At 39.3% G+C, this 24,627-nt stretch overlaps 1 protein-coding gene across 1 annotated transcript; it reads left to right on the forward strand.

Moving 5' to 3' along the window:
* The first annotated feature begins 226 nt into the window (after positions 1-226).
* ABHD8 (abhydrolase domain containing 8) lies at positions 227-24,026 on the forward strand. The gene is made up of 5 exons (XM_075207890.1): positions 227-553; positions 12,673-13,417; positions 15,165-15,335; positions 18,203-18,419; positions 22,525-24,026. Exons 2-5 carry the CDS (start codon positions 12,681-12,683, stop codon positions 22,675-22,677), a joined length of 1,278 nt encoding a protein of 425 aa, XP_075063991.1. The 5' UTR covers positions 227-553; positions 12,673-12,680; the 3' UTR covers positions 22,678-24,026.
* The last annotated feature ends 601 nt before the right edge of the window (positions 24,027-24,627 follow it).

Below are 24,627 nucleotides of genomic sequence, written 5' to 3' on the forward strand. Positions count from 1 at the left end.
TATGCTCCAATTTTTGACCTGTAAAAATATGAATTAGATGTAATTTTTCAGTAAGACTGGTACACACTTCAGCATAGAAGGAGTTAACTGTCAGGTTCTATACAAGTGACAGGACACAGCACTGTTACTAAGTTACTATCCTTTCCTTCTAACATTGGCTGATGCTGCCTCTCTGCAATGGCTGCTGATAGGAGCTTCATACTCTGTGTTGTGCTCTGCACACACCTCTAAGGAGGGATTTAGAGGGATTCTGTATGGCAACAGCATGTAGGGAGGCAGAAGAAGGTTTACATCTTTAGGGGGTGTAGAGCAGCGTAGATGGGAAACAACAAGCAAGTATCCAAGCTGTGCAGAGACACCCTGCTCCATACAGCTGCTAATGCAATGTGGCTGTAAACCAAGACACTGGGTGCAGGATAAGAGAATTAGCCACAGGAGCAGATTGGCACTGCAGGATTTTCTCTCTATATCCATCTTTCACCCAGATCCTTGTCTGCAAACAAATCCATTTCAGGAGCACCAAAAATCGTGATTACAATTGAAAATAAATGAGGTAAGTACATTCAACTGTTTCTATTTTCTGTGGATGAATATCAAACCTTATGTTCATCTGTTAACCCCATAATTAACGAGTTCTCAGATGATTAACGAGTATAGAGTGATCAGTAACATATGCCACTTTCAGCTCCATGAACATGTATATCATTATATCCTGCAGGCACTAATGTATTTATTGCACAGTGCATATGCAGTCTCTGATATTTATCAACAAATGCTTGCATTGAATAATAATATTTATGATGATGATGATGCTGGAGCTCCTGGTTAGGAATCGGAATAGTGAACATTTATACCCAGTGTTGGTATTTGTGTAATAGCACAAGGACGCCACCATGAAATTGTACATAATGTTTTACTTGCAGGGCAGCAAGGTTAACCCTTTCACTGCTTGCAAGACCACGCAGAGCATCTTCCAAAATGTTGTCTTGTTGCAAGTGAACAGCACAATGTGCGTACTAATATTTTTTGACTTAAGATCAACATTAAGCTGCGAATGCACATTTGTCATTTATTACTGCAGACAGCGAGCGAGTGGGCTCTGCTGGCGACGATTATTCACATACACATAAGCGAGTTCAGCTTTGACCTACTTTTTTGAAAAAAGGTGACACAGGGAGATATACGCTGCAGATTGAAAGGAAAGAAAAATTAGAAATGATGGCTATTTAGTAATGTTTGTAATAGTTTAGCTCGTAACTGAACTGTTATGCTGTATAGAATGTACACAATGTTTAGTGCCTTTTAGACATCATTAGAAAAATCCAGTATGGACACACATTTGCTATCCTTTGAGCTTTTACAAATTACATACGTAGAGTAAATGGACTGCAGTCATTTAGTATGCAAGACAGAGAAGAGGAGTTGTGTAATACATTAGTAAGAAAATATCTTGGTGCTGCTCTGCAGACTTTTAGCCAACACTCTAGGGATATATTTTGCAGGTCTTTTGTAAACAAGCATGGCCAATGAATGCAGCTAATGTAGTGGCCAGCAGGTGTTTACAGACCTCTAGAATTCAGCTTCTGTAAACCTCAAGAAAGGAAAGGTAGTCTCTTATAGCTGCAGAAAGGACAATGAGGAAAAGATGCTTTGCAGGCCTGTCCTGAAGCAGTCAGCAAGGATGGGAAGGCAGTGAAAAATGCACTGTAATCCTGTGGTGTTGACCGTGAGGGGGAGCTTTGCAGACCTGCAGGTGATGAGAAAATATGTAGTAATAAGTGACTGAATCTAGTATATTGTGAAAATAACAGATAGCTATATCTCTATATCTCACACTATAGGTCTTTAATAAAGAAGATTGGGACAACTACTGTGTATAAAGCTAGAGCTACTTGCAAATGGGCAATAACTTGTAGCAACCAATCAGACATCTGCATTCACTATATATCTTGCAGTAGATCAAAGCTAATTGCTAATTGGCAGTTATCCATAAAAGCACATTAAGGGGTTTATTTAGCAACATAGGTGCAACCTTGCACAATACAGTAACTCATAGCAAAGCAATGAGACATTTGTTTTACTCAGTCTAAGACAGGGTCTCTTGTCCTGTGGTACCCCAACAGATTCAAGGGTACTTCTACTTCTTAAATTAATAGTTTGGAGTATGAGTAGCTTATGAATAATCAAATTATACGCAGTATTTGTTAATATTTAAAGGCATCTACTGTTAGACAACACTCCCAACACTTCGGTATAACCTATGGCCTATAAGTTTATACCGAATTATAACAATATAACCTTTCCCCGGGACCTACCATTACGGTATGTTGGAAGCCACAGCTCACAGAGTTGGAGAACTTAATCTGTCCAGTCTTTACAACACAGTTCCATAGCATTCTATAGAAGTGGACTGGACAGATTGTAATATGATGTTTGAAAATGAGTAGGATGTTTTGCAGTCTTGCTCTAGGTAAGGGGCATTTCCCATGGGACCAGATTATAGAGTTATCAAAAGTATACAACCTCTTGAAAAACATAAATGATTGCTTGTTAAATATGTATATTAATTAGAAACTACTTTGAATACACTTACACAGATTAGGTGGTTCTTAAGATAAATAAACAAGCATTATTATTAATAATAATAATTAATAATAGTGATAATAATATTTTATATATATATATATATATATATGTATATATATATATATATATATTATTTATATAGCACCTTTCTCCCAATAGGACCCAAAGCACATTATCATTTGCATGTGGTGAGGCAGCTATCTTGGCTGCGCTCAGTTGCTGTCCTATGTAATCATTCACATCAGTCACTGTCCCAGTGGAGCTTACAGTTTAAATTCCCTACCACATGCACACAACACACATACTAGCATCCATTTTTGTCAGAAGTCAGTTAATCTGCCAGTATGTTTTTGAACTGTGGGAGGAAACCAGAGTACCAGAAGCCTAAGCAAACAGGTGGAGAAAATGCAATCTCCACACAGATAGAGCTCTGGGGGTAAATGTATGAATCTCCGGATTCTTCATCTCCGGCGTGTTCAGCCTCTTCAGCGCTTAAATTTAAAGCGGCGCTGCATTGTAAAGGGAAACTTCCCTTTACAATGCAGCGCCGCTTTAAATTTAAGCGCTGAAGAGGCTGAACACGCCGGAGATGAAGAATCCGGAGATTCATACATTTACCCCCTGGTTGGAATCGAAATGATGACCCCAGCGCTGTGTGTTTTTATTTGCCACCCGGCTCTTAGAGCCCGACAGAGTCCTATTATAATACAATAAGAATAGGCACTATGTGGGCACTACAGTCAGCAGTGTGTTAGACCACTGACCACCAGTCTGACCAGTCCTGGCAGGTGTCAGCAATAACCTCCAACATTTTTCAAGTATTATACTGCCCCCCACTAGGCTGCTTCTTAATGCCACTTGGCTGGCAAAATTTTCTGGGGAAAAACTGAAGTAACAATGCTAACCAATGTGCCAACCTGCAGGGTACTTGCTAAACATCTTCCAACCTGATACAAAAAGAATGAGACACCATGCTCTACTGCATGCAGTGAAAGCTTCTGATTATTTACTAATATTCCTTAAAGGTGGAAATCTGCACTAAAACATAGCAGCCAATCAGGCATTTACTTTCATTGTAGACATATAAAAACTAATTGCTGATTGGTTAACATTAAATTACAGCACATTTTTTCCCATTGAGGAATGTTAGCAAAACCCCTCATTGTGTAAACTTGCACCTGTGTTAAATAAACTGCTTGTGTAGCAAAATATTTACTCCACTTATTACTTTCACTTTTTTATTGTACTATGATAAAGACAATCAACAATTAGCCTGACAGCCACCAGTAAGCAAAAACAGTCAAGATGACCCACAGCCTCTTGAGAAAAAAGGAATGTAATAGAGATACTGTAAATAATAACATTGTTGTCCACTGTCCCTAATTTCCAGGGACAGTTCCAAGCGTCAGAGATTTGTGGCTGGAATTTTTGTCCCTGGAAATGTCCCTATTTTTTAAGATTGACCAGTTGCACAAAAGAATTGCGCTTTTACTGCCTCTTACATAAAATTTGTATGTATTCTTATGATATACCTCCAGATTGTAAGCTCTCACTAGCTGCGCTCCCTCTCCCCTCTGTACCATGTCAGCATGTTCTCAGTCAAGCTTGTATGCCCTTGTTTTGTTTCAGTGTATGATTTTTTAGTTGTTTTTTTTGTATGATTTGTTATGCCAAACATCTGGCACTGCAGAGTTTTGTGGTGGCTACTAAATAAATAACATTAACAACTTTATCAGCTGCTATTCAATGAAGTATTCAATTTGCAATGCAATAAAGTATATTGAAATATTGTCATGTTGGGGATTGTAGTGTTCCATGGCCAACCGTGACAATATGGCTCGTGACCTATGTGGATGGGTTTACTTTTCTACATAATAAATACATAGTCAATGGTGAATCCCAAGGAACACATTTAATAGTTTCTCTGAAAAACATGAATGTCATAGACTCATATGTGAAGATTACTGGAGATGAGAAAATTGAGTTGAATTGTTCCAATGCAACTAATTGGTCCATAGATGTACATAGAAATATCCAGAGCTGCTTGTTTGCTCTGTGTTGCCCTCAATCTTTCTGCATAACCTTGTTTCAGTAAGTAGGTCAGAACTGTTTCTGAATCATCACATCCAGTACAACCCTCTCATTGGTAACAAATATGACAAGACTGTTTTTGAATATGAACCGTGTTTTTTGCTGGATGGCACTGTTTATATAGGCATATCTTATTTTGATTTTAGTAAACTCTTATGTGTCCTTCCATAAAATTGCATAAGGTCCCATGCAAAGTCACGTCTAAGCGCTGGTTCCTGTGTTCCTATGGCCCACCCTCCATCATTAAATCATAATTTCTTTTATACTTTTATGGCTTTTTATTATTATCACACGCACTTATCGGGGCGATAAAAAGTCATATTTCCTGCATTTATCAAAAAGTATCACTGATAATAACCCCTTAGTTGTATAGGACGATCCAAAAAAAACTTTTCACCCTTTCATAAATAGAGTGGTTGTGTTTTTATTTGTATATGTGAAATCTATTTCAGTTTTAAAATTTTACTTACATTGCATTTTTGGTCTTTTGGGTGCTGTGCATAACCCTCAGTGCACAACCAGCTACCATCCACCACCATCTTTGAACCAGATATAAATATTAATCCTTTTGATTTGAAGAAGCTCTGAAACTCCTTGTGCATGACAAACATGCTTGTAAGGCTGTCCATTCATCCCCTTTTTGGCTCATATATACGTCAGAGTTGTATATATCAGGCTTGCGCATGTGCCATTTTGTTTTTAAGTTTCTGCTTCACCAGATCAAATATATATATATATACAAGTTAACCCGTGCATGATACTCATGTATTCTAGTCAAATCAAGCTACTTAAGGTGTTAAAAAGGTTCTTGTCATGCATTTGGGCCATAGACCAGGCCTCCTCAGGGGAAGAGCGTTACTTCCCGACGTAAGCGCCCTTTTTTAACGTGATTTTGTCCACATGTCACCACCTCATCATTCTTCTCCATCACCTCATCCTTCATTTTCATCGCCACATCTATCCAGATGTCTATCCAGACACAGGGATCTCTCTCAGCGGTCCTGAGTATCACACTCCTCTCACTCTGTCACCCCCGGTAACCACCAACCACTCCCCACTGTCACCCCCGGCAACCACCAACCACTCCCATCTGTCACTTTTCCTTCAAGAAATATATATATATTTTTTTAAAATCTTTATAAACACTTTTAACAATTAACAAATTAAATTAACAAATTAAAAACATCTTAGTATACCAAATTTCAGCCCTTTCTGAATTTTTTTCCCCACACACACTAAGAATTTAGTAGGTCAGTGTATAACTCCACCCAGCAGGTGGCGCTGCAGCTTGGTTTTATTTTTTCACACACACACACACACACACACACACACACACACACACACACACAGACAGACTAACACACGCCACTAGACATTTATAATATATATATATATATATATATATATATATATATATATATATACATTAAGCTTGAGAAGCTTATAAACCATTGCATGTGTAATTTCAGGTTTTGCCCTGCACATTGTATTACCTACACATATTAATGCCATACTAACATTATAATAACAAGGAGTCTTCTCATTATGTTGTCGTTGGCAAATCACTATTATCAATGCCAAGCCCAATTATTATAGACCTTTCAGTAACTTCAACTCTACGTGTGGCCCAAGTGACATTTATGTTCAGTTTGTGTATGTGATATTTTTGACATCTTTTGACATGTGACATTTTGTTAGCATACTGGTCAAAGGGAAAAACATAATGTCAAGTGACTTATACTGTTTCATCAGAGGTTAAGAGCTAGATTTACTAAGCTGCAGGTTTGAAAAAGTGGGGATGTTGCCTATAGCAACCAATCAGATTCTAGCTTTCATTTATTTAGTGCACTCTACAAAAGGACAGCTAGAATCTGATTGGTTGCTATAGACAACATCCCCACTTTTTCAAACCTGCAGCTTAGTAAATCTAGCCCTAAATGTTTCTGGTGCCAACATTAAGTAGGTCATGAAAAAGAACTGTTCTTACCAAGTGGTCCTTACATCATAGAACTGCAACCATAGTTACTGCATCTTATCACCATGGCAACAACCATTTCTCTGTCAGCAAACATCCACATGTGTTACTGTTGAATTAGCTTGTCAGGTATTATATAAAAGGCTGTGTTCTGCTAAGTAGCAATTACGTGAATGTGAGCAAGTACAAAAGTTATATAAGTCATATAGCTATGTAACTTTTTGTTTTTTTACGTGGAACCTTTAAACAAAAGATAAACATACACTCCTTGCTAAATAGATAACAATGATCCAATCATGTCCATGGAATGTGGCTTCCTATAAGTCAGTAAGGAAACTTAGTAACAGCTGTCTGGTCAACAAAAATTCCAAACAAATTAAATGTATTCATGAGGGATCATACTTAAGGCCAGTGTGACATTGTATTTACTGATGGTAAATGCAGCTTCAGCAGACCTCAAAATAGTGATCTATTGATCAAGAAGCCCAGACCTGATTAGGGACATGAGTACATGTGTCTCCAGTCGTGAAGATGTGGAAGTGTAGGAGAATCAGGAGATTTGCACTGTGTGGAGATAACTGATCAAACTGTTGTAAATGTTTAGTCAATCAACTTTTAGGTGGAAGTCCTCAGCCTAGGTATCAGCTTTGTCAGGAGGTATAAAGCAGTGTCTAGTATCCAGGGACTTACATTCTACCCTGGCTCCCATCTGAGCTCCCCTCATCAGAGTACTCGCTTCAGTCTCATAGTAAGAGACAGTGATGTGCTTAATAAGAAGAGCTATATACCCCCTTTGTCTTTGCCTGGAGTATAAACATGTGATATTTGCTTGTTTGGTTTCACTAAGGTGGGAAGCAGCTTTGTATTGATTAATCTTTGGACAATGTAAGGATGGAGCTCAAGAATGTGTAATACAAATAACTAAATTGTTATTGGCCGTTTACATTAGTGATCGAGAATAAGCATAAACTTATTAAAATTTATAAACTTGTTAATCAGTGCTAAATGTTTTACAATGAATGATACCGCCGTCCATGTTGATAACCATCACATAACAATCATATGGCCCTGTGACAGTGTTGTTATACATATATACAAATTAATGCAGCCTAGTGGCATTAAAATGTAGGCCCCTCACTGATAGCTTTACAGTGTAGTTCGCCAAATCAGTGGTGGCTTTACATTGCAAACCCCCAAACCTTTAATGCCTTTACAGTCCAGACCCCTATTATTGCTGTTGTTTTTACTATGCAGCCCACCAAATCTGTGGATGCTGTTCAGTGTGTATGTTTACATCACTGGTGGTTTTATAATACAAATGCCAAATGTCTGATAGCTTTACAATACAGACCCACATTGTTTATTTACCTATCCTTCAGTCCCACTCTTGACTTATTGAAACTGAACTGCTGGGAAAATGTCATACCCACTTCACGTCTTCCAAAACTGATTGGTGGATAGCGTCAGCCATTCACCGATCAGAGTGCAGGGACCTTCCAGTGGGTGTCCCCCAATGTGGAATGACCAGAGATATCCACTAGTTTGAATACTAGAAGCCATCTAGTGGGTATCCAACACTCTGATTGATGCATAGTGCGGACCAGTCACCAGTATGCCCACTAAACAGCTTCTGGCATTCTGACTGTTGAATAGCGATTCACCAATCAGAGTCACAAAAGCCATTTAGTGGACATCCAGCTCTCCGATTGGTAAATGACTGGCGATATCCACCAATGAAAGTGCCAGGATCTTTCCTGCTTAATGCTCAATTCTCTGTGGAACCGGGTCTCTGACCGAACTCAAAATTACAGAATTTAAATTCTGAAAACTATTATGTCTGTCAGCAAAGATAGTAACAAAGAAGTACAAGTGAAAACTTGTTTTGCTGTGCCTCTATTTTTGCCTCTGCAAATTCATGCATATATCTATTTTATAATGTTCTCACTTTCCTGTTTCCCTCCATAGCAACCTCATTTTACCCATTACTCCGTCCACCTTTAAAGTAAATTGGTCACCTACACAAAGCAAACAGAGATGTTATGAACCGAATCATTTTTTTTTTCCAATTGCTTTAGGCCCCCCTCCCCCCAAGACTCCCTCTACAGTGTTGCTATTTTGCTATTTTCTTTAATGCTCAGAATTGCCTCTTCTCTATGCACTTTGCAAGGAATATGGACTGCCATATCATACATGATTGTGCTTTTTTTAATTCCACACTGGATTATTCAATAATTACTTCTTTTTTTAGTGACCTATGAGCATATCATAGTATAAAGGTAGTTTATCCAGTTGACCAAAGTGAGCCCCTTGTCAAAGTATTTGTATTTGGCTGTCAAATAGTCGAGAGATTTAACATTTAAAACTTAGGAACTACATTGAGTATGGGAGGTTTAATTGAATATATTATTGGAGTTTAAATGTTGTGAGCAAAATTATTTTATCTGCTAGAACATCACTACCCACTTGTAATGCAGTCTGGTTCCATATGAATTTGCATTGCAAATGAGGAAATATTGAACAGTGTGTATTGAGGGGGTGGTGAAAAATACTTACCCCTAATATGTCATTCAGCAACATACACAATGTATAAGCTGCAGTATTAGTTAGATCACAGCATACCGTAAAACTCATATATGCTATTCTTCTTGGAGGAAAAAAAATGTTAGAAACAAATTTCCTATTGTATTTGGTACACATGCATTGATAGGGTATCACATTATGTAGCAGCAAGAAATACACTGAGTGTACAGACAATTCTCATTTTCATCAATAAGTATACTTCTTGCTTTCTACAACCCCAAGCTTTAGTAAGGATAATACAACATTGAAACCATACTGGCCTAGTTTTTCTACCTTGCTTCAAGGTTATTTATAGGCAAAGTAGGAAAAAACATGGGGTTATATTTACTATGTGGTGGTTCCGTAGAACCGCTGATTACCGGCGCTTTGAAGTTATTTTTAAAATGACCCTTTTATTAAAGACAAAGCCCATCGGGTTTTGACTTGAATAGAATTGTCGCTTGAAGAAAATGACTTCAAAGCGCCGGGAATCAACAGTTCTATGGAACAGCCGCATAGTGAATATTCCCCAGGAGGGCAACAAGTTCACTGCAAGTGGGTGGGGAAACCACATGACCAATCCCCGTCCATCTTGGTGCACCCCGTATGGCAGAGGTGGGATGGTGCAGTTGTCATTCCCCTTCCACTAAATGTCTATGTTGCGTTACAGCTTCGTCCACCCTGTGGCAGTTAAGCGCTTCTAGGTAAAATTGCCTGCACTCTTAGGAGTCTGGGAGGTCTCCTCTTAATTCAGGAGTCTCTTGGACATTCTGAGAGACTATATAACTATTATTTAAACATTATTGGCTAGCATATCTGTTGATGTTAAGGTACCCAATGTTTTCATAAGTTACCATGTACAACTGCAGTGTAGTGTGATCTTACCAGTTTCCAGTCAAAAAGCATTGGGTCACATCCACTATGCCTTTTATAGACTGTCCCACCCCTGTTCATAATATGTTGCGCTTCACCCACATTACGCATTGGTGCACATGCAAGGATGCCATTCATGAGATCCTCCTCCTTGTGGTAAGTCTTCAGTTATATAGGCGTTTGTGCGTCACATTATTTTGTGACTGTCTAGATTTCCACCAAAGCACATGGGTGTACAAAGCCAGATTTGTGGAGGAGCGCAGTTAAAATCAACCGATGAGAGGAGCTTGTCAGAGTGAGGGGCGTCCTTACAAAGGATGTTGACTGGTTTGCCCAGTTTTTAGGAGCACAATACAACTAGTTTTCCATATGTAGAAAGAAATAAATGAAATGAGGTGAATAGGTCAGAGAGCGTGCTTTATTTCTCTGCGGAAGAGCCCACAGCATTTCTAGTAAATTTACTGGACAGAGCTTTTTTGGCGCTTTGCACATTGTCATCAATTTTAACCCCAAACTGCAGGCAGTGCTTGGAGGTTTGAAAACCCATAAATCACCTGTGGTATAGCCTAAACCACATGAAAAAAGAAATGGATGGAAAACATTCAGTTTCACCATACATTCGCTTCCAGCTAGTGCTACTCAGCATTGGACCATTCCTCTAGGAGATGAGGGGTAAATGATCGGGCGTCTGCACCTAGAGATGACTGGCTCAATGCTAAGTAGCACTGGGACAGGGTGATAGTGTAAAAAAAGAGTGCTGGACTTCTTAGTATAATAAATAATAGTGCCCACTTAGAATAAGCTTTACATAATAGTGCCCCCTTAGTCCAATAAATAATTATTTTTGCCCTTTTAGGATAATAAATAATATGTCCGCAGTATTAATATTAAAATTGCCCCCTTTTTGCCTCAAAGGTTGTGTCCCTATTAAAATACAAGTTAACCCGTGCATGATACTCATGCATTCTAGTCAAATCAAGCTACTTAAGGTGTTAAAAAGGTTCTTGTCATGCATTTGGGCCTAGCCCAGGCCTCCTCAGGGGAAGAGCGTTACTTCCCGACGCAAGCGCCTTTTTTTAACGTGGTTTTGGCAACATGTCACCACCTCATCATTTTTCTCCATCAGCTTATCCTTCATCTTCATCGCCACATCCTTCATCAAGCTACTTAAGGTGTTAAAAACTCCCCACTGTCACCCCCGGCAACCACCAACCACTCCCAACTGTCACTTCTCCTTCAAGAAATATATAGGTCAGTGTATAACTCTGCCCAGCAGGTGGCGCTGCAGCTTGTTTGTTTTTTTTACACACACGCCACTAGGCATTTATATAGTAGATTTACCTGACATCTTCTTCTTTTCTTGATCCAATGTAATCCATTTGGGAATAATAAGAACCCCATGTGCACAAGATGGGCTTCTCACAAGCTCAACACAAAATGTTTTAATAGACAGAGAGTCTGCCTACTTACTAGTTGGGTAGCCTATCAGCACCTGTTTCTTCTCCGTGATTGACTGAGCAGTGTAAGAGACAGCTCATAATATGTTGATACCAGCACTAGGCTATGACAAGCCTGGCTGGTGACATTATAACCGTTAAACCTACAGCATGGGTCCCACTTCCATAGTTCCAACTATCCCTAGGCTGGTCAGCAGGGGACTGAATTCCGCTCATTTGGTCCCCAGTGCCACATGTACACTGATGACACCTAAATGTACATCACCCCTGACCTTTTCTGTTCTGTACTGTACTATGTTGTGTAGCCAACTGTCTCTCTGCTATCTCCATATGGCTGTCCCAATGCTACCTAAAGCTCAACATTTCTAAAACAAGATATCATCTTCCCTCCTCCCAGTCACCACCTCCCCTAAAATATCTGTCAATAACACCACAATTTCCTTAGTGTCCCAAGGCCCCTTGGTGCCGCCTTAGTCTCCGCCCTCTGCTTTATTCCTCACATCCAGCCTCTCTCCCAGTCCTGACGCTTCCACTTTAGAAATATTTCCAGAATTTGTCCTTTTCTTACCCAGGATGCTACCACACCTCTTATCCATTGATTTTTATTCCTACACATTTTATACATCTCATTCAAGACTGTGCAAACTAGCAAAAAAAAAAAACACGCAAATACATTATCTTTTTCAAGTGCAGATTTTATTATGAAAATCTATATGTAAAATCCTGCATTTTGCAGTTTTGGAAAGGGGGATTAATGTCAAAGCAAGAACCACAAAGTATTTCTTGTGGGTGTTTAGAACATACCACACATTAGCTTTTAGTTCACTTTCTTGCAATTTCAATAAAAAAAAATCCTGAAAATTCAAAGTCTTCTGAAAAACAAGGTACAGTTTGTGTGGGTACTGTATTAATAAATTACTGATACTGCTGTTGGAATGTGACTAGACCAAAAAATGCCAAAATAAGCTCAGCAGAGTGTTAAGAAAAGCATCAGTGGAAAAATGGTTCAGCATGTGGTATTTATAAGATATTCAGCAACATAGACAGAACAAATTATTACTGTCTTATTTGGTATTAAGAGTAAGGTATACGCTTCCTGATTTTGCTGTTTGTTGATTTATCATCTTATAGGACACATCATGTTGACCAGCATAGCAGAACGCATAATGTACTGCCTGACAGGCAAAACCCCAAATTCTGTGGGTCCTGCAGATATTTCAGAAACCAGCGATGGCTACGATTTTCTCGAGGTAAAGCCAGGCCGTGTCTTAAGAGTACGGCACATCTTACCCTCTTGTGCTGGAGGTGGGGAGGAGGAGGAAGTACAGGAAGTGAAGAACTCAGGACGAGGATTGGTACATTGCAAGCGTCGAATTACTGTCTATCGTAATGGACAGCTAGTTATAGAAAATCTTGGTACCACCCTTCGTTCTGAGATCTTACATTGTCGAAATGGGAACACTGAGCAAGCTGGAACATTGGAGGTGGAGCTCTCGGATTTCACCAGCACAGGCAATGAAGGTGGAGCAGGAAAGGAGAGTGATATACCACCTGGCAGGCGTAGAAAACGCAAGCCGAAGAAGGTGGTGTTGGTTGACTGCCAAAGACGAGTTAGTAGCTGCAAAGGAACGCATTCTGATGTGGTCCTGTTTTTCATTCATGGTGTTGGAGGTTCTCTTGACATATGGAAAGAACAACTGGATTTCTTCTCCAAACTTGGATATGAGGTGGTAGCTCCAGATTTGGTGGGGCATGGCTCCAGTGCTGCTCCACAGATAGGCGCTGCTTATACCTTCTATGCACTCGCTGAGGACATGAGATGTGTATTCAAGCGCTATGGCAAGAAAAGGAACATCTTAGTAGGACATTCATATGGGTGAGTTAGTGAAGATGAATAAATCTATGTAATTCTGTAAAAAATGCATAACTTAATTCAGTTTACATGCACAAATGATGCTTGCTTTAGGATATATCAGTAAAGTATGTCTTTCAGTGCAACAGACGAAGGTGCCTAAAATATGACCTATAGTAATGACCAATAATAATTAGAACCAGTTACATACACTCAATGCAAATATAAGGCAAATGTCACAGTTTTTATTCAGGATAGCCTATATTATCGCTATTTAAATACTGCCAATTTATTAGCTAATAAGTGAAGGATATAAAAGATCTTGACAACTGCAGTAAGAATGTCCAGGGACCCGTAATTGTGAAACAGAAACACCTGTAACATGAAATTTGTTCAGTCTAGTATATATTTATAGTATCAGATTTTCATTTATCCTGTTAAGCTAGGGGCATCATGTGTGAATTCTGGAAAAAATAACATTCTAAATGAAAAATTTCCATTGGCAAAAACTGACAAGCGCGAGGTACACGACACTAGAGTGACATTAATGCAATAACATCCTATTCTTTACAGATAAGACCTGTACATTTTGACTACTACATAAAATATTAGGTGGTAGAGGAAACACGGATCCAACATTTGTTCCGTGCAAAACCCCTGAATCTTTTTTAATATTGTGTGGTATATTTTGGTGCTATATTTCTGTCTTGTTTTAGAGATCTTTTATTCACTTTCTGTATTTTGATACACTTGCATTTTGATGTCGTGTATACTCTGTATTATATGTGATTTTTATCTGCACAACAACATTTAGAAACAGAATTGCAAATTCTCTAACAATTTTTTTTCTTCCAATTATATTAAACAAATATGGAGAGACAACATTTTTACTGGCACTTAATTTATTTAATTATGTAAAATTAAATATAGTAGCATCTAGGACAGAGGGGTTTATGGATAGAAAATAAATGGTTCATCGGTATTTTGAGCTGTTGTTACGGTGCAATCTAGGTGAAGTTTAATGCCATCAATGTCTTATATTTTTGCTAAATCTGATTGATAATTTTTTCAATTTCTTTTTATTGAATAGATTACAATACAAAGTGGGAGAGGAGAGTTGTACAGATGAGAAAAGGGGATGGGTGTGTGTGTGTGGGTGGGGGGGGTCAACATCATCATCCAGTGCTAAAGCATAACGAAACAGCATTGTCCACTGCCAATGCATACAGAAACAGCAACAACATTCTATTATGTTAACAATAAACAATAACCAGCTTACCGAGCTCCAGGAGCACAGTTACTAATTAAATCCTTAGAAGAAATTGCATAAACTATTATGCAGGCAACCTCTAAACATTCTGACAAGGACTAGGGACTGGATAAAGCCGTGTGGTTCTCCAGCCACAGGAACCATATGGCTGTAAATTGAGTGGGAGAATTCTTAATAATACAAGTGATGTGTTCCATACTGTACACATGCCAGATCATTTCTAGAATTGAGGATAGAGGATGGATCTGGCTTGTCCAGCAATTAGCTGTCTGGCACTTAGGTTATTTTCTAACATTCTGAATGCAACTAAGTGTGTGCTTGAGTGTGCCTTTTACTTACTGATAGGCAATAATGTGACTAGGTTTTCACTGACTATGGTTTGGAACCTCAAAACCTGTTAGTATTTATATATCTATGTATTTTTTATGTTATAGATTTAATTTTAATATATTTAAAACGGCTCTTTATTAATGTTTTTTTCTTTTTTTTATATATTTTCAGAGTCTCCTTCTGCACTTTCCTGGCCCACGAATACCCTGACTTGGTCCATAAGGTGGTCATGATAAATGGAGGTGGTCCCACAGCCCTTGAGCCCAGCCTCTGCTCCATCTTCAATATGCCCACGTGTGTGCTGCACTGTCTGTCTCCTTGCCTTGCATGGAGCTTCCTCAAGTGAGTTAGGTCTAATCACCTAGCAGTAGGCATTAGAGGGTGGTCTCTGCCTAGCTTAGCCCCTGCATGTTACACTATACATAGTTCCAGTTACCTACCTGCATGATGGGAGCCCTGGAGTATTAACAGATCAGTGGGCAAAATGGTGGCTTGGTGGTTAGCACTTCTGCCTTACAGCACTGGGGTCATGAGTTCAATTCTCGATTATGGCCTTATCTGTGAGGAGTTTGTATGTTCTCCCCGTGTTTGCGTGGGTTTCCTCCGGGTGCTCCAGTTTCCTCCCACACTCCAAAAACATACTGGTAGGTTAATTGGCTGCTAATAAATTGACCCTAGTCTGTGTCTCTGTGTGTGTGTGTGTGTGTGTGTGTGTGTGTGTGTGTGTGTGTGTGTGTGTGTGTTAAGGAATTTAGATTGTAAGCCCCAATGGGGCAGGGACTGATGTGAGTGAGTTCTCTGTACAGCGCTGCGGAATTAGTAGCGCTATATAAATAAATGGGGATGATGATAATGATGGTTCATTAAATGGAAAAGTAGTGTATGGGGCACCTGACTTTTTTTATGATGTTTGAAGTTTGCCAAATAACAAGATACATACATACATTTACCCTATGTAAGCTGCAGAGCAGCACAAGGAAGTCAAGACTGTTAAAATTATGGAAAAGTATATTTGCAAAGAACAACAATGAAATACATCAGTTTACAGTGTGGAGCCCCATCCCATCATCTGATCTACACCCAAATACAATTTAAAGTCCCATCATCTGAAGCACACTTGTATGCAGCATCCATCATCTAATCCCCGCACCAATATGCAGTGCAGAACTCTGATGTCCAAAAGTATACAGTGCAGAGCTCCAATCACGTGAAGCGAACTAGTATACTGTACAGAGCTTCAACATATATACAGTGTAGAGTCCTATGATGTTTAATCAGTTGAATGATTCCAGTCTTGAGCCTTCTCAGTATGAAGTACAAAGTTTAATCATGATATGCCTATCAGTATAACGTGTGGAGACCCATCCTCTGATGACTGTTTACTCAGTGCCAGCATCTAGAAATACCTCACCCTGTTAGGAACTCCCTAGCCAGCACAATGAAACTCGGAGTCTACTCCGAAAGCCTGGTGTTCGCTGGAGCCCCTAGTGGTGAGGACAGACTTGGCCGCAGGCTGACAGAGGGTCGAGAATCGTATACCGGCTAAGGAGAACCCAGGAGTAGAGTGATTGGCGGATAGCAGCGTGGGGTTCAGGCAGAGTAAACCAAGGTCAGAGGTCACAAGCACAGGTTCAGAATCCACAGACAAGCGAAAGGTCAGGGGCACTGGCGGAGGAGCAGAATCCGGTTTCCAGGCAAATGGTCAGGGTCAGAAGAGTCGGTTCAAGGTCCAGGAATAAGCGAGGGTCATACACGGGAAGTCAGTCACAGGTTTTAACACCAAACAGAGAGAGAGCAAGCAGGCAGCAGAGCTGTGAACAGGACGCTATAACCGGCAGTGAGGTCCAGTCCTCACTGCCCTAAATAGTACAAGGAGCCAATCGGAATAGAGCCCTACAAGTATCCACAGGAGTTGCCTAATTGACAGTAGTTCTGGTGGTCATTTCAAATGCAGAGCTCAGCTGCATAATAAATAGCCCAAACATAGACTGCCTCCTTCAGCACCTGACATAGCCATGATTGGCTCTATTCTAACTACCCCTGTGCACGCGCGCCCGCCTATTGGCCAGCTGGCTGGGCGCCGCGACAGGGAGCCTGGAGCGTCCCGGTTGTTGCCCAGACAACCGGGACACGGAAACCGGAAGTGATGTCGCGGTCGTCATAGCGACGGCCGGCACGCCAGCAGGGGACACCAGAGAGTCGCGGCGGCCGCGGGCACCGCCGCGACTACTAACACACCCTCACTTAACCCTTCCACTCTCATTGGCTGCGCTGGTTACTTTTATTTCCATGAACTGCAATGAATTCTGGCAGCTAAGTAAGTGCTTTGCAATTTGCTGCTGCAGTTCATTGAGTAACAGCAATCAAAGCAACTAATGATTGCTACCTTTCTCTCTATTATAAAAGAGTGCATTTGCAAGATCCAAACAAGTGGGGGAAAAGCAGGAGAACTTACAGTAAAATCACTAATTCTACTGGTTTATACATGGTACGGGGTAATGTTGCAGGATATACATGTTACAGGGTACTGTTGCAGGATATACATGTTACGGGGTACTGTTGCAGGATATACATGTTACGGGGTACTGTTGTCAACTGTTATGAGGCTAAAGAGTTGAGAGAAAGTTACCCATCTCCATAGGGTTTTGCCACAGCTATGAAAAGTTCTCGCTTATATTGTTGGTGTCTGTAGAAATTGTCTCCTAAAACGAATCACCTAAAGTACGTTACATGAACTCTGTTGTCATTAAAGCCTGGACATTTTTTAATTATGCATACTGTTAAATGTATTTCCACCGCTATCAAGGACAGTGTCCATGATTCTCAGTCCCAGAGAATTATACATTGATGTCCAAGCTAGTCCCAGAAAGTGAGGCTTACAGGCTCCTAGCGCTTGTTTCACACTATATCATTGGTTCCCAAACTGTGCGCCTAGGCTCCCTGGGGTGCCTCAGCGATCTCACAGGGGTGCCTCGGCCAGGGCCTGTGGTAAGCAAGGCGGGGAACTACTTGGCTTAGAGGTGCCTTGAAAAAATTATGGACACCCTAAGGGTGCCTTGAGCTGAAAACGTTTGGGATCCACTGCTCTATATAAAAGTCATTTTTGTAATAGTATTGCAAAATTGCAATATGAACAAGAGATTCTGAGATATTGTACAGCTGTGTTACTCTATGGGCAGTATTATGATTTATTCTCTCTCTTATGGTAGGGCAGGCTTTGCTCGACAAGGTGCCAAAGAGAAACAACTCTTGCGAGAGGGTAATGCCTTCAATGTGTCATCGTTTGTGCTACGAGCCATGATGAGTGGCCAGTACTGGCCAGAGGGTGATGAGGTGTACCATGCGGAGCTAACTGTCCCTATTCTATTGGTGCATGGCATGCATGACAAATTTGTTCCTCTTGATGAAGACCAAAGGATGGCAGAGGTAAATGATTCAAGCTAAGTATGTAATCTAGTGTGTTAATTTTATATGTGTGTGGAGTAAGTTTGCACTAGAAGACAATCTGCATGTATAAGCATCTATAACAGACCAACCTGTAGATTTTTGCAGATAAACGGAAATTCTTTTTTATGCTAAAACATTGCCTGTTGTGGAGCAAGCAGGAGAATAGGGACAACTCTGTGAATAATAAATGTGTTGTTTGCAAGTTATTAAAATGAACGAGATGGCATACAGGTGAGGCAAACTGGATTAGTTAAGTGTTAACTGAAACTCGGAGTAGCATCATCACCTAATTAGAAAAAAGCCTGATAGCTCAACCTAATTTAAATGTTTAAGTAGACATTAAGTAGTCCTGGATTTTCTCTCTTTGCTATCACAAAGATGCAAAACTAGCAGGACAAACTATATAATGTATATAGTGTGTTAGAGCTTTAATGGGGATGCTAATGCATATGTGATGGCGCTATTGGGAATGGCCCCTACCTCTTGCAATATTCAGTGGAATTAACCTTGTCTGACTCAGTGGTATCCTGTATATATATGGAATGTTACACTTGTCATGTTTACAGTTTATTCCAGAATGCTTATTTCATAATCTACCTTATTTTAATTCCCTTTATGAGAGTACTGTTATATTTATTATGTGTACCATCTGTTTACATATGAGAAGTAAGATTCAGCAACATTCTAATAGTCTAATAAGAAATATTATCCCTGCTGTTGTGCTTTGGGAAAATGATAGAAAAATAGTAGTTACAAAAGATACTTTATTTTTAATGTGCATTCATTGGATGGATCCTGATTTGATTATTTAAAGCTACAGCTGTAATTATATAGACCTTGAGAGTTCAGAGAGATCAGAGAGTCCCAGTGTTGACATTTTATTCATATCTGTGTAAGATCACTGTGTTTATAGGTTTATAGTAGCGATGAGTAAAACTGTTACTCACAAAATTATTCTGCATTTGGCCCTTGAAGCTGCCACATTTCGCTGTCAGAATAGGGCTTATGTTTTCTCAGTCCTACCCCAAGTACACCACACAGCAGAATGAATGTTAACGCTGCTTCTGTACTATGGTGAGGGGCAGATACGCCTCTAGGAGGCGTATTGGATGTGGATGCTTTCCCCTTGGTGTAAAATGTGTGCTGCTCATGATGATGCACAGCCTGTGTACTGTTTATTGTCACCCGTATCTTATCATATGTGTAGCTCAGAATACTAAGTAACGTTCGGGATGCAATTTACAATTCTATTGTAAGTGGAGATTGTGTCTGCATAAGGCCCTCAATGATTAGAGTGAGTGTGGTTGTCACTATATGCTGCAGGACTCTTGGTCAAACAGTCGTAACCACGACTAGAAAAATTAATTGGATTGCCAGTATCAATAAATAGCTGATGAAAAAACAGATACACCATGAAATGGCAGGGCACAAGTAACTGTGCATAACAAGGCTGTGTAATCACATGCAATGAGACTTTTGCCGTCATTTTCTAAACTGTAGTTAGATTCTGATTGGGTGCTATATGTTACATCACATCTTTGCAGTTATAGGTATACCAATTTTCATAAATGTTCCTCAGTGTGCTTAATTACTGTGCCAGTAAAAATGACTAAATAATCCTCATGTGTATCAATAGCATACTTGCCTACTCTCCCAGAATTTCCGGAAGGCTCATGAATTTCGGGGAGTCCTCCCGGACTCCTGTAAAAGGAGGCAAATCTCCCGGATCCTAAAAATTGCCAATATTCACGGCATTGAATGTCGGGGCCGGGGCTTATTCGTGCCAGTAAGCACCCCCCATATTCAATGTCGTGAATATCGGCATTTTACAGTGGGTGCAGAGCTATGGTGACGCATAGACGTCACCACGCCCCCTCCTACACCTGTCACAAGACCTGTCCTCCCGGAGAACAGAGTCAGAGAGTCGGCAAGTATGATGAATAACAGAAAATAGAGAGAAGGAAATTTTTTGCGCTATCCGTTCCCACTCTAACATACTGAAGATATTGGTTCAAGTACCTGCTACGGGAACACGGGCTTATACTAATTGTAAGTCTATTTCTAATTGCGGGGATTGGATATCCTGAAGTTGTGAAGTTTTTACGTTTTATATGGCAATCAACATTATCTAAAAAGAAGATATTGGTTCATTATTGTATGTTAGAGTGGGAACGGATAGCGCAAAAAGTTTCCTTCTCTCTATTTTCTGTTATAATTATTTGAAACCTCTGTACGGTTTATTGAAGGTTACTTTTTTGCTGCAATTCATGAGGCGCTGTATATAATCATTTTCTATATTCTATACTATATAAGTATGATGAATAGTGTGCTGTCTTCCCTTTCTTATATTTAGTGGGTTGTCCCATGTAACTACTGCTGGTCCTTTTAAAGCTGTATTACTGTGCTGTGAATATGGCACCTTAAGATACTGGTGCCACAGCATACAATAAAATAATGTATTCACTACATACCTCCTTCGATGTGAAAACCACTAGCTAACAAGGAGAGGAGGTGGATTATCCCACATATTTAATATAAATGTTTTATAGTTGGGGAAGACTGATTTTCTTGGGGGTACATTTATCAAGCTGCGGGTTTGAAAAAGTAAAATGTTGCCTATAGCAACCAATCAGATTCTAACTGTCATTTTCTAGAATGTACTAAATCAGTGTTTCCCAACTCCAGTCCTCAGAGACCCCTAACAGTACATGTTTTCCATATTTCTTTGCTGGAGCACAGGTGTAGTCATTACTAACTGACACATTTTGAAAGACCCACAGGTGGTACTTATTATTTCACTTGTGACCTGGAAAACCTGCACTGTTAGGGGTCCCTGAGGACTGGTGTTGGGAATCAGTGTACTAAATAAATGATTACTGAAATCTGATTGGTTGCAATAGGCAACATCTCCACTTTTTCAAACCACAACTTGCTAAATTTATCCCCTAGCCTTTCTACTAAAGGAAAGTGCAGGGAGCCTCTCTGAGCCTAAATTGCTGATAAGAGAGCAAAAAAGACTACAGTTAGATGAATAAAAGGTTAGTTACATATAGGGGGGAATCAATTGCCGGCGATGTGGCGACATCACGTCGTGCACATTGCAGGCAATTATTGTAGATATCTGTGAGGAAAAATGAGCGGAGATTTTTGTCAAATGTCCCCTGCGAATTGCCTCTCTGAAGTTCTAGAGACACTTTGTGGCTAATTGAAAGTAAAGTAAAAATGCTTACTTGTCATGAAATAGAAACTTTTATGTAAATATTTGATGTTTTTACATTGGATCAACCATTAGTCTACAGTTAAAAAGTCATAATGTTCCTTTCTGGCGTGAAATTAAAGCTTTGATAGAAATGTTAATTCAAATTCCCTTACCCCTTGACCCTAAATTTTTTCTTCTTCCCCTCGGGTTTCCCATGGCCACTAGACACCAAAATAAACTTGCTCGTCACATTATTTCAGCGGCCACTTGTCAGATTGCCATAGATTGGAAACAGGTTGCCTCTCCTTCTTTTGTCGCTGTAACTAACAGGATTTGGCAAACGTATAAGATGGAATACATGACCAGTATTATACGAAACATGACCAAATCTTTTAATAAGGTTTGGGATCCCTGGATGTCTCACTTTCAATACCGCTCCCCTTTTTCCTAATTATACCCCCCCCTTATCATTTGTAATCCCCTCCCCTCTGAGCTCATTACTTTTTGACTCAAGACTGTTCTCTCCCACACCTCCCCATCTCCCCCCCCCCCCATTCCTCATTTTCTTATTTATCCTTCTCTATTTTTTCCTTCTTCTCTTCTCTTTCTTCTCTTTCAAATATAAAAATATACCGGTCTCTTTTTCTCTCATAGAATCTGATTTATTTTCTCTCCTATACACGGAGAGTTCTGCTTATCTACTCTTTGATTTGAATATATTCTGTTTGATATACTATGTATACTTTTGCATTGTTAATTCTTTATGACCGTCAATAAACATTTGTTTAAAAAAAAAAAAGTTATAATGTTGTCGGAAAGCTTACTGCATGTTGGAGTGTTTTCATTTCTTGTCGTTAAAATAAATTTATTTGTTCACACCTACAGATCCTCCTAATCACGTTTCTAAAGGTGATAGAAGAAGGCAGTCACATGGTTATGCTGGAGTGTCCAGAAACTGTTAATACTCTACTTCATGAGTTTTTCTTGTGGGAACCAGAGGTGCAGAACACAGGTGCAGAAGAAGGTGTGAATGAGTGAAGAGGAAAAGTCGTAGTTGACCAAACCAAGAAACAGAAGAGAGACTTTTCTGCTATTAGCCCAAACAATGACATAAGTCTAAGTTTGGAGAAGACGTCTGGTGGTCTGCAAACTACTGGCCAAGGTTTTAGACTTTGGCTCCCAGAAGATGGCGTCCAGGGAGAATATTGTTCACAGCAATTCAGGACCTTACTATAATGCAGCTTTCAAAGAGGTCCTCTACCACTTGACCTTCTATTTAGCCATAAGAAGTTGCAGGAAACTGGCAGATGATTTCAAAGGTCCCTTGTTGGTAACACATCAGATTGACCATTATTGTAGAATTGTGGTATGTTACCTTTAAAAGAACCTTATTGGTCATAAGTCCAGCTAAGAGGAAGGGATTTTTTTGAATATTGAGAACTGATTGAGAGATGAAGTGAAAATAAGATACTGAATAATTATTATAACCAAACAAAAGACATCAACAATCCATATATATCTGTGGATGTAGACAGTTCGCTGTTTACCTCTTTATTGCCAAAAATAAATCACTGGCAGCAAAAAGGTTACAAGTCATGGGGTACAACCTATACTAGTGTCAGGCCCACTGGATAATTAGAGCCTACATGTAGAAATTGATAAAATCTGATAGAGAACACATAAAGAAATATAAATATTGTTAATAATGTATTCTATGCGGCTCACATTTAGGATGACTGTCCTAAAGGTGACTGTCTTTTATTCTTTTGTTGTACACATGGAGGTTGTTTGAAGGCAGTATTAAATCCAAGTAAACATGTCATTTATGAATATTTTCTGATTTTCTTTCTTATTTATTTATTTTCAAACTCCATATCAAGGTAACATCAAGCAAACAGTATATTAAGGGTTTAATGAAATATCACAATGTTATCTGCAGCAAAGTACAATCTATATGAAATATAAACATACTGTAGGTCTAAAGGAAATGGGTATTAGTGTCCTTCATGGATTAATATACTCATTACACTTTCCTCTAATAATTCCTATACATTACTATAATGTAACTATCATGAGATGTATATGTGTTATGTGTATGTTTTATGGACGATATTAAATAGATATTTTATTACAATTCTCAGAAGACAAAAATTATTGTTCTATAACACCCTCCCCCTAAAAAAATTGTCTTCATTTGTAATGTCTATGGTGACAGGCATTCTTTAACCTTTGTCTGGAGATGTACCAGTGATTGTGAGACTGCCCAGAAAAGAGAAGAACAATCGGCACACTTGCAGACTTTGTCCTAATAGCCTGAAGCATCTGAACCCCTAAGCAAACAGAGGTTTCAGGAATTGGAATTGTATTAAAAAATGTATTTCTTCCAATCACTTGAATTTTTTTTTTTAATAGGACTAATTGGAAGAAAAAAAATTGTCGACAACACATTTAAGATAAAGCATCATAATAATTTATATTTTACCAAAATGTGTAAATTGGTATATAAAACCAGTTAAAACAATAAAAATTAATATCAGCCATTAAAAGAAATATGGCCAACATACCTTAACCTTGGGGTATGGGTTGGAGTTACAGGGAAAAAAAGGAGGAGAGTCAAGGGAGGAAGTAAAACATACCATTAGCAGTACATTTTCCTTTGTGGCTCTTCCATTGTAGAAAAAAATTATGAAAAGAGTGGAATTGGGGGCTAAAGTTCAATTGGAACTAATAACTGGGTAGCACTATATTTTACTAATAGGGGAAAAGACCTGCGGAGCAGAGAATTAAGGGGAGGATGGGAAACTAGCGAATGTTAGTACGGGGGTGAAGAGGTAGAGGGAGTAAAGGGGACAAAAGTAGGGAAAGAGGAATATATGAAAGGTTGAGCAGAGTTTTCTTGGCACTACAATAATAGAAAGTTAGAAGAGGGGATCTTAAGTATCAAAGTAATCAGTCCAGGTTAGCCAAGTCGACAAAAATTTATAGGGA

Source organism: Mixophyes fleayi, chromosome 1, assembly GCF_038048845.1.
Source record: "Mixophyes fleayi isolate aMixFle1 chromosome 1, aMixFle1.hap1, whole genome shotgun sequence".
NCBI lineage: Eukaryota > Metazoa > Chordata > Amphibia > Anura > Limnodynastidae > Mixophyes > Mixophyes fleayi.

Coding starts and splice junctions, on each gene's coding strand:
- ABHD8 (XM_075207890.1), top strand. CDS start 12,681: ATGTTGACCAGCATAGCAGAACGCATAATGTACTGCCTGACAGGCAAA. Junction 13,418..15,164: donor TTAGTAGGACATTCATATGG/GTGAGTTAGTGA, acceptor ATATATTTTCAG/AGTCTCCTTCTGCACTTTCC. Junction 15,336..18,202: donor CTTGCATGGAGCTTCCTCAA/GTGAGTTAGGTC, acceptor CTCTTATGGTAG/GGCAGGCTTTGCTCGACAAG.